The sequence below is a fragment of the Pseudorasbora parva genome, chromosome 13, assembly GCF_024679245.1.
Source record: "Pseudorasbora parva isolate DD20220531a chromosome 13, ASM2467924v1, whole genome shotgun sequence".
Lineage (NCBI taxonomy): Eukaryota > Metazoa > Chordata > Actinopteri > Cypriniformes > Gobionidae > Pseudorasbora > Pseudorasbora parva.
This window is the reverse complement of record NC_090184.1, coordinates 1,919,253-1,930,667: the sequence shown is the minus strand read 5'-3', so window position 1 is coordinate 1,930,667 and position 11,415 is coordinate 1,919,253. Positions and strand designations below refer to the sequence as shown.

The following is an 11,415-nucleotide window of genomic DNA, read 5'->3' as shown; positions in this document are numbered from 1 at the left end:
CATGACCCTGTGGCCGGTTCTCCACTGGTCCTTCCTTGGAGCACTTTTGATAGATACTGACCACTGCAGACCGGGAACAGCCCACAAGAGCTGCAGTTTTGGAGATGCTCTGACCCAGTCGTCTAGCCGTCACAATCTGGCCAAACTCGCTCAAATCCTTACGCTTGCCCATTTCTCCTGCTTCACACACATCAACTCTGAGGACTAAATGTTCACTTGCTGCCTAATATATCCCACCCACTAACAGGAGCCGTGAGGAAGAGATCATCAGTGCTATTCGTTGGTCATAATGTTATGCCTGATCGGTGTATATTCTCATTGATTCTTCAAAAAACAACAACAAAGAAACAGATGTACAAAACTCAAACCTTTTTTTATTAAAGTCTATCGCATGTGTTATTTATATATATATATATAAAAGATCTACAGTGACAGAACTGGCACATGATCAGACAACAGTTAGTCATGGACTTTCATTCATTCATTCGTTCATTCATTCATTCATTCATTCATTCATTCATTCATTCATTCATTCTCAATGAAAAACACAGAGCACAAGAGATTTACACAACAAACACCGACAGATTCACCATTTCACGAGCTGAGGGTGTGTGGGGGCTTCGTGGGAAGATCAGGGGCGTTTGGAAGAACGAATAAATACATCACCACATTTGACTTTTCTGCATCCTCTCCGTAAATGTGCAGCATGCTCTTCATGTCAGCCTCTTCACCAACATTTACATGAACTCTCCACAGCAGACCGCCGCTCAGCTGTGCTAAAGTCACTGCCACGATCATGTTCTTCCTCCTGTTTTCTTGCACAAATTTCGAAACATTCTTGAATCTAATATCAAGTCTTGTTTTCTGAAAAATGTGTCAAAATGAAGGGAGTTCACTGCAAAAATGCTCTTCTTACTTCATATTTTTGTCTTATTTCTAGTCCAAATATCAAGAAATTCTTACAACAATTACTTTTGCTTGTCTAGTAAATACTTCTTGTCTTGTTTTGGGAAAAATAACTCAAAATGAAGAGAGTTTTTGCTTAAAATAAGATAAATAATCTGCCAATGGGGTGAGAAAAATAATCTTAATTCAAACAGAAAACAAGATTATTTCATTGGCAGATTATTTATCTTATTTTAAGCAAAAACTCTCTTCATTTTGTCTAGTAAATGTTTCTTAATGTAAGAATTTTTAGATATTTAAGTAAGGAGAGCGTTTTTTGCAGTGTTATACTTCCCTTTGACTGAAGCTGAATTTGACCCAACTGGTCAGATATTTCTCACTTCAGCAAAGCAAGATTCAATCTCTTCCGTCATTTTGCTTCTCCAGTAAATGTTTAGATATTTGTGCTGAAAACAGGACAGAAACTCTGAGGAAGAACATCTTTTTTTTGCGGTTTCATGCACATTTCCGAATGGCAGTGTCTGAGAAGAAGTGTTTTGATCAAATCTTAAATACTGGCTGTAGTGTGAGGTAAATGATGAGTGTGTCTCTGTGACGGCAGACAGCCGCGTCTAACATGAAACACTCATCCTGATGACACGTGAAGCACTTTAGCACCAGAGTAGAGAATTAGAGCGTGTGTGTGTGTGTGTGTTCAGTCGCTGTCGCTCGTGTCGCTGCTGGGGTCTCCCTGGACCTTGTTGCGGTGCTGCATGGCGCGGTGATAGGCCACCTGAACCGACTTCCTGATGTTCGACTTTCGGCCTTCCAGCATCTTCTCTTTGTCCAGATCCTGATTGACTCCCAGAGGAACCAGTTTGGAGCGCGGCAGCCATTGCCTACACACACACACACACACACACACACACACACACACACACACACACACACACACACACACACACACACACACACACACACACACACACACACACACACACACACACACACACACACACACACACAGATAATTATTTTATTTGGAATGACAAATACTGATTAAAACAACACAGCATCCAAATATTCACAGAGCTTTTATCATGTTTTACCTTTACAATACAGTCACGAGCACATAAAGCGATAGGTTATGGATAAAGGTGACGTTTAGCACTATTCACACAGGATTAGTGTCATCTAAGGACCTCTGAGATTTAGAAAGGACTCCCACATCTGAGTTTTGCGTGGCACATTCGCACGGGATAAGCAAACCTTGAGATTTTACTCAAATTCACTGACTTATCTCCCGGATATGACGTCAAGACATGTAAACTTTTTTTTTATTTTTTATAGATATAGCTGTATGAAATCATAAACAGGCATCAATTTGATTATTTTATAGTGATAAACATAATTTGGTTCAGTTAGAGAACAGACGTCATGACCTGAGCTCAGACCGGCGGCTGGGGTCAGAGTTCATTCATCACGAGTGAGAAGCTGACGATATACGGCGGATGATTCAGTCTTTCAGAGCTAAATGTAAAAGCGCCCATTTAATCAAGCTTGTCATCGTACTGTTGTTCTGTTTTTCTTTAAGAACAGTATTGGTGTTAATATTAAACACACCATTCAATCAGTTTGCTCCCAAATTGGTACTCATTCTAAAGTGAAAGTATAATCTGTGAATTCATAACGGTGCGCATTATTACGGAGCGTCCATTCTTCGTGAAAGATAAAGATAGAAATGCGCACAGGAAACTAAGGCCCCGTTCACACTGCAGGCAAAAGTGGCCCAAATCTGATTTTTTTGGGGTCAAGTGGCCAGGTCAGACCTCTTCAGAGGTAGTGTGAACAGTTAAATCTAGCCCAGATCTGATTTTTTTCCAAAGCGGCCGCAGTGTGAACAACCAAGGCAGATTTGATGTGACTTTTACGTCAATCTATGTCGATATTTGTCACAATTATGTGCCGGCGAGTTAGCCCTAGACACAACAGACACAGACAGTAACGTTAAGAACTAGACTAGATATGGAGAACAGCGATGGAGCGAGTCAGTGGAGGGAGAGTGAGGTGTTAGACCTCATTAGTATATGGGGAGATACTTTAATTAAAGCTACGCTAGCAGGATCCTACCGTAACCGCTCTGTTTTTGAAAAATAGCACACGAAATGGAAGAACAGGGACACAGAAAAACGTGGATTCAGTGCCAAAGGAAGGAGACAAAAGGCCAAAATAACCGATTTTGCTCTCTTTCTTTTGGTTCTTCTCCTCTTCAGCTCCTGCTCATTAATGTTGCGGCTTCCATTACACAAACATTTGTGCTTACTTCCTCTATTACCTCCTGAGCTTTAGTGTAACAGCGCTGCGTCTGATGTCATTGCGGGTTAGTTTGAAACCTCAAACAGTTCACACTGGAATCAGATTTAGGCCACATTTTAAAAGGTAATGTGAACAGCCAAACAAAAAATCAGATCTGAGCAAAAAATAAGAATTGAGCATTAGGACTTGCAGTGTGAATGGGGCCAAAAACCTTGCTAAAGTAATATCTGATCCGCCTAATCCTGGCCAAATCCCAGAGATGCTGATTCGTACGGGACTAATATTATCACAGGACCTCGTGCTTAGTGAAATATGGTCGGTCATTTGTGGGGGAATTTTTAATTTACAATTTACAGACATGGCCGATTCGCACGGGATTAAGATCACAGGCATTCTCTGCAATTATTACAAATCACCAGAGGTCCAGATAACACTAGTCCCGTGCGAATGGGGCTTTAGTCTTCTCCAAACATGCAGGCTGCCTATGATCGCTGACACAGAACAATATCTGGCTATGTGCTTAGAGCTCTTTTTCCTCAGTCCAGCAATCTGCAAGCCTCGGACACATAATCTGAGCTCATGTCCTAAACTACCCAAAATAAGAGCGATGAGTTTGGTCCTGTAGCCACACACTGCCGTGGCGTTTGATAACGGCTGGTACAAAAGTCCATGTAAGAATCAAAACAACAGCACACTTCTAGAATCAGTGTTTTTAGAAAGTTCATTAATGACTTTAATGTCTGGAGTATTTGGGTGTTCCCTGAGAACACTTAACAGTTTAGATTATTATCGTTCAGATTTGAGAACCAGCTGGTTTGAACAGTCTCATTTGTATGTAATGCACTTTGCTCAGAAACTGTGCAGTTCTTGAGCCGTTGTGTTTACGATGCGATCGCGGCTGCGATGTAAAGTCCTTTGAACAGGGCCTCCGTTCATTATGTGCGCTGTAGATTCCATTATCTTACCGCGGTGTAGTAAGCAGAATGGTTCGTGATGTTTGGGAAACCACACAGGGAGATTGTATTTGTTCAGGAGAGTTTGTAGCCTAGCTTTAATAACAAACTTTAGGATACCGTCGTTTAGGGCTGAGCTTTGTAACACAGAGTGAGAGACTGAATGGTCTGTGAGCTTTCCTTGAAGACGCAGGTTAGGTCAGGCATCGAGCTGTTGTGCTTGAACGTACTGAAGGAGGGGGTTAGGGTTAGACACACACACACACACACACACACACACGCGTGTGTCTTGAATCATTCTGTTTTCTCATATTCAGCCTTTTCATGCTCATTTCCTCTGGCCTATTTCTCTCTGTTCTCCTGCAGCGGATGTTCAGAGATGCTGACAGTCTTCAAGTCTCTCGTGAGAAGGTCAGCGCAGATCGACGATCATTACAGAGCCTCACTTAATGACAAAGCGCATTAAGAGCTTTTGAAATGATTTTTTTAAAATGAAAATGAAACCCATTAACCCGTGCCAACAGTAATGATTGTGACCATTATGAACAATGACCATGCATTACAAACATTACGGTAATGAGAATGATACAGCCAGGGACTTTGAGCCAACGACCTTATACTCCATTTTGATTTTGTACAAAAAAAAAATATTGATGTAAGCCAAAATATGAAATGTCACAGCGGTGTATTGACGGAGTAATCACGGTTTTGTAGAGGAGGGTCCAAATGACCATTTTTATCTGAGATCTGGTGCTAAACTACAGGAGTGTGAAAATGACTTTATAAAGATGGCAGCATCATTATTTTATTCTCACACAGAGATTAGCAGATCTATTAGTGAAATCTGTTGACTTTATCAATCTGTGTGTCATTATATGCCAACGGTGAGCGCTCAAACATGGGGAAAAAGCACTTCTTGTGTTTTATTTCCTCAAGTTTGCGAGCCTGCAACTCCAGAAGTATTAAAGATATCTTAATATCCTTTTAGATTCCAGCTCTTAACTAAATTTTCTTTGGGTATCTAGGGATCTCAATGTGGCTCCGTGAGTAAATTGTACACATATTCATTGGTCAAAGACCAAACGTGGATCACTTGCACACAGCTAATACTTTTTTACTGCAGAACAAATAATTTTGAAACTAGAAATGTGTCGTTTTTCTCTCCATCAACACAATTGCATTGAACATTCCTGTTTGAGTGACAAAAATAGTCTTTTTTCCAAAGTTTGCATCCCTGTAACTCCAGAAGTATCTCATTATGCTCCATTCTTATTAATCGTTTCTTATGTAATCTTCATTTTTAAGGGCCAACATGGTTCAATCCCAGAGATATGGGGATCTCAATGCGGCTCTGTGAGTAGATTGTACACATTTACAGAGGCCAGAAACCAAATGTGGGTCACTTTACTCACGGCTGATACGGAAGATCAAATCATGTTGAAAATAGAAACACGTCATTTACGTGTTCATAATAATTGTATCGAACATTCATGTCTGAGTATCAAAATGTATTTATTTTTATAAGTTTGCATGCCTATAACTCAAGAAGTGTTAACGATATCCCAAATATCGCTTTAGATTCTGGTTCTAACTTTTCTGGAGCTACCAACAAATGGACAGACGTATGTTTTATGCCTCTTATGGCAGTGCGGTCGTTCTCCGCAGGTCTATTTACTCTTGGAAGCTCAAGAATGAGTTAAAAACAAAATCCCTTCTTCCAAACGGATGAAACAGATTAAAATATATAATTTTATGAATAAACTATTAAGAGAGTTAATGTGCCTCAACTTAACATATCAGAGTATATTTGCCACTGAAATGTTGTTAAAATTGCAGAGGTTTTTAAATACATTCCTAGATTTAACATTATTTGTTCTTCAGACATTCAACTTTAAACACAATAACTATCAGCTTTTTGAAAAGTGACCCACATTTGGTTTTCGACCCATGAAAATTTGTCAAATTCAACAATTTTCCATTTTGAGATCCTCATATGTCTGGGAATGAAACATACAAGTCCCTAAAAATGAACACATCAAAGGACGAGTTAGTTAAGAACCAGCGTCTAGACGGATATCGGGATATCTTTAATACTCCTGGAGCTAATGACATGCAAACTTTGGAAAAAAGACTATTTTGGCACTCATACAGGAATGTTCAATGCAATTATTTTGATAGAAGAAAATGAGATCCATTTCTAGTTTCAACATTATTTGTTCTTCAGATATTTCTCTTAACGTAAAACGAGAATCAGCTGTGTGCAAAGTGATCCACATTTAGATTTTGACCACTGAAAATGTGTACAATTTACTCACGGAGCTACATTGAGATCCCTGTATCTCTGGAAATGAACCATATTGGGCCTTAAAAATGAAGATACCCAAAGAAAAGTTAGTTAAGAACTGGAATCTAAAAGGATATTAAGATATCTTTAATACTTCAGGAGTTGCAGGCTCGCAAACTTGAGGAAATAAAACACAAGAAGTGCTTTTTCCCCATGTTTGAGCGCTCACCGTTGGCATATAATGACACACAGATTGATAAAGTCAACAGATTTCATTAATAGATCTGCTAATCTCTGTGTGAGAATAAAATAATGATGCTGCCATCTTTATAAAGTCATTTTCACACTCCTGTAGTTTAGCACCAGATCTCAGATAAAAATGGTCATTCTGACCCTCTAAATAAAAAAATAAAAAAATAAAAATAAAAAAAACTCAGTAAATATACGTTCATCGCATTTAATATTTTGGCTTTCATCACAATATTTCATTCAAAATATTAATAAAATGAAAGATTTTAGCCAGGGAAAGTTTCACAAATTTGGTAGACACGAAATGACATTAATTATAGTTTAGTTATAAAATATATGAGAACGATGTAATACTATGTTTTCAAATGGCAAATATAAGAATAAACAGCAACACTTTACAATAAGATCTCATTAGTTCATGAATTAATAAACATTTACAAAGAGCTAAAACGTTATGTTATTTAATAAAAAATAGAGCTGTTGATTGCTAGTTCATGTGAGATCAGGTCCACTGAATAATATTAATATTAGCTCATTAACTAATGCTAATAAATGGAAGTTTCCTGTAAAGTGTTACCGCACAAACACGTGACCCTCCCTGATGTAAGTGACGAGCTGAGGCGGACGGTATTGAAGTACTTTTACTTTCATCGTAATTTAGTTTTTTAAGTATATGATGTACTTTATCAGTGTTCTTCTTTGGAAAACCTTTACTTGACAACATTCCAAAACATAATATTGCACTTTTAACTGCAATACATTTCATATTGAATATCATTTAATACTTAAAGGAACACGCCATTTTGAATCCATTCGCGCGTCCGCAGCTAATTGGACGTGCGTACAAATCGAGCATTTGAAGCGAAATAGACGCGCGTTAAAGGCGCTCCAGGTGAAATATATTAAGCATTAACAGCCACACATGTGGTTCAGCCTGGATTATCTTCACTGCATGTATATTTAAATAAAATATAAAGTAATGAAACTTCACTTTGCCCTCAGTCAAAATGTTTTGGCAGGCAATAATAGATTAATTGGACCAAAGATCGCCCATTAGATGTACACAAGAGGAATTATATCTCATGTTTAACCTCTACAGAGACATCCGAGCCGGCGGCAAACGGCAGAAGGACTGGCCGAGGACAGGGTGCTCTCGCCGGGGTTAACGAGCGCCGAGCGCCCGGAGATCGCCTGGAGCTCACAACTCCAAAAACGCAAGAGTGTTCTTTTTAAATAGGCTCTGTCTTTATAGGTAAACCACATATTATAGCTTTAAACAACTACATTATCAACTGAAAAGCATTAAAACTACATTTAGTGACAAAATATCAGTATTTTTTTAATTATATGCAGGGTTTATCACGTCACTTTACCACGTGACAGCAGCAAGCAGGCTCCTCATTGGTTAACGCGGCGCGAATTGACGCCAAAGTTCAAATTTTTTAACTCGGCGTAGACGCGAATTCGCTTAAAACGTGTGAATGCACAAAAAGCACCACTCGCGCGTATATCGCGCAAGACGATCAATTCGCTTCAAATTCACGTTATTCGCCTGAACTGGCCGCGCGAATGAGGCGGAATCGCGCCCATCGCACCGTGCGAAACGCGTCTATCACACCGCAGGACCTCCAGACGCGCGTCAACACGCCTTTCCATTGACTTAACATAGAAATCATTCCCCAGGCGCTCTATTCGCGTTTGGTGTGAACGTACCTTTAGAGTTAAACAGTTGAGTTTTAGCGGTTTTGAATCCATTCAGCCAATCTTTGTATCTGCCGGTAGCACTTTTAGCATAGCTTAGCATACATCATTGAATCCGATTAGACCGTTAGCATCGCGCTCCAAAAAAAATGGCCAAAGACTTTCAATATTTTTCCTATTCAAAACTTGACTCCTCTGTAGTTACATCGTGTACTAAGACCAACGGAAAATTAAAATTTGCTTTTTTTTTTAGACCTATATGACTAGGAACTATTTTCTCATTCCTGCGTTATAATCACTGAACTTCGCGGCCGTCCCATGGGTTCAATAATATTACACAGTGCCTGAAAATAGGCAAACTTCCATCAACATAACCAACGTGACCACCTGCTTGCACAGAGAGCGTGCCCATGGAGACGTTTGTGAGTGACGAGTTAGAAGAGATTTACTTTGGTGCAAATCTTGAACTGTATCTATTTGAACCTGAATAACAGTTCCTCTGAAGATGAGCAACTTTTCATTTTCCATTGGTCTTAGTACACAACGTAACTATAGAAGAGTTAAGTTTTGAATAGGAAAATATTGAAAGTCTTTGGTCAAAATTTTCGAGCGAGATGCTAATGGTCTAATCCGATTCAATGATGTATGCTAAGCTAAGCTAAAAGTGCTACCGCCAGATACAGAGATCAGCTGAATGGATTCAAAAATGGTAAAACTCAACTGTTTAACTCTAAAGGACCTGGAAAATAAGCCTATTTTTAAAAAAGTGGAGTGTTCCTTTAATTACATTAAAAATGTACTACTGTATACTTTTACTCAAGAAAAGTATTCAAAGTTTTACTTGAGTACAAGTAAGAAAGTACTAAATTTTTAGTGTAATCAAGTATTAAAAGGTAAGAAAACAACAACTTGTATTATGAAATGTAGTGCAGTAAAAGTTTTCCAAAGAAAAACACTGATAAAGTACATACAGTCTTGTTCAAAATAATAGCAGTACAATGTGACTAACCAGAATAATCAAGGTTTTTAGTATATTTTTTATTGCTACGTGGCAAACAAGTTACCAGTAGGTTCAGTAGATTCTCAGAAAACAAATGAGACCCAGCATTCATGATATGCACGCTCTTAAGGCTGTGCAATTGGGCAATTAGTTGAAAGGGGTGTGTTCAAAAAAATAGCTGTGTCTACCTTTCACTGTACAAACTCAAAACTATTTTGTACAAACATTTTTTTTTCTGGGATTTAGCAATCCTGTGAATCACTAAACTAATATTTAGTTGTATGACCACAGTTTTTTAAAACTGCTTGACATCTGTGTGGCATGGAGTCAACCAACTTGTGGCACCTCTCAGCTGTTATTCCACTCCATGATTCTTTAACAACATTCCACAATTCATTCACATTTCTTGGTTTTGCTTCAGAAACAGCATTTTTGATATCACCCCACAAGTTCTCAATTGGATTAAGGTCTGGAGATTGGGCTGGCCACTCCATAACATTAATTTTGTTGGTTTGGAACCAAGACTTTGCCCGTTTACTAGTGTGTTTTGGGTCATTGTCTTGTTGAAACAACCGGTTCAAGGGCATGTCCTCTTCAGCATAGGGCAACATGACCTCTTCAAGTATTTTAACATATGCAAACTGATCCATGATCCCTGGTATGCGATAAATAGGCCCAACACCATAGTAGGAGAAACATGCCCATATCATGATGCTTGCACCTCCATGCTTCACTGTCTTCACTGTGTACTGTGGCTTGAATTCAGAGTTTGGGGGTCGTCTCACAAACTGCCTGTGGCCCTTGGACCCAAAAAGAACAATTTTACTCTCATCAGTCCACAAAATGTTCCTCCATTTCTCTTTAGGCCAGTTGATGTGTTCTTTGGCAAATTGTAACCTCTTCTGCACATGCCTTTTTTTTAACAGAGGGACTTTGCGGGGGATTCTTGAAAATAGATTAGCTTCACACAGACGTCTTCTAACTGTCACAGTACTTACAGGTAACTCCAGACTGTCTTTGATCATCCTGGAGGTGATCATTGGCTGAGCCTTTGCCATTCTGGTTATTCTTCTATCCATTTTGATGGTTGTCTTCCGTTTTCTTCCACGTCTCTCTGGTTTTGCTCTCCATTTTAAGGCATTGGAGATCATTTTAGCTGAACAGCCTATCATTTTTTGCACCTCTTTATAGGTTTTCCCCTCTCTAATCAACTTTTTAATCAAAGTACGCTGTTCTTCTGAACAATGTCTTGAACGACCCATTTTCCTCAGCTTTCAAATGCATGTTCAACAAGTGTTGGCTTCATCCTTAAATAGGGGCCACCTGATTCACACCTGTTTCTTCACTAAATTGATGACCTCAGTGATTGAATGCCACACTGCTATTTTTTTGAACACACCCCTTTCAACTAATTCAACTAATTGCCCAATTGCACAGCCTTAAGAGCGTGCATATCATGAATGCTGGGTCTCATTTGTTTTCTGAGAATCTACTGAACCTACTGGTAACTTGTTTGCCACGTAGCAATAAAAAATATACTAAAAACCTTGATTATTCTGGTTAGTCACATTGTACTGCTATTATTTTGAACAAGACTGTACTTAAAAATGTATTTAAGGTAGAAAGTAAAAATACTCCACTACTGTCCGCTTCAGGTGACGAGCTGACTCAAATCAAAGACAGAGAACACATCAGTAGCTCACGAGCCACGCGTCTAACGGAGGGAAATTACCAGCAGAGGGTTTAACACCACTGGAAGATTCCTCACATCATCAACACGAAAACATGAGGACCGAAAACAACGTTTCCTCTCACAGGAACAGAACATACACTGAAAAAACTGGGGGGAAAAAGACTTGTTTCCAAAATAAATTTTTACATACAATCGACTTGGGTGTTTAAGTTATACCAACTTAGATTAGGTTAAACTGGCTTTAAAAAATGAGTTACATCTTGTATAAGTTATAACAAAAAAGTTTAACATTTCTTAACTTATTTTGATGAGTTAAAACAATGTAAAAAAAACA

General features: G+C 38.8%; 1 protein-coding gene across 1 annotated transcript in view; it reads right to left on the bottom strand.

The window, feature by feature from the left end:
- Positions 1-405: 405 nt before the first annotated feature.
- The window catches only part of brpf1 (bromodomain and PHD finger containing, 1), a 74,897-nt gene continuing 63,887 nt past the window's right edge, over positions 406-11,415 (bottom strand). The window contains exon 16 of the mRNA XM_067412925.1: positions 406-1,784. Within this exon, the coding sequence (XP_067269026.1) occupies positions 1,601-1,784 (184 nt within the window). The 3' untranslated portion in view covers positions 406-1,600. The remainder of the gene's footprint in view (positions 1,785-11,415) is intronic.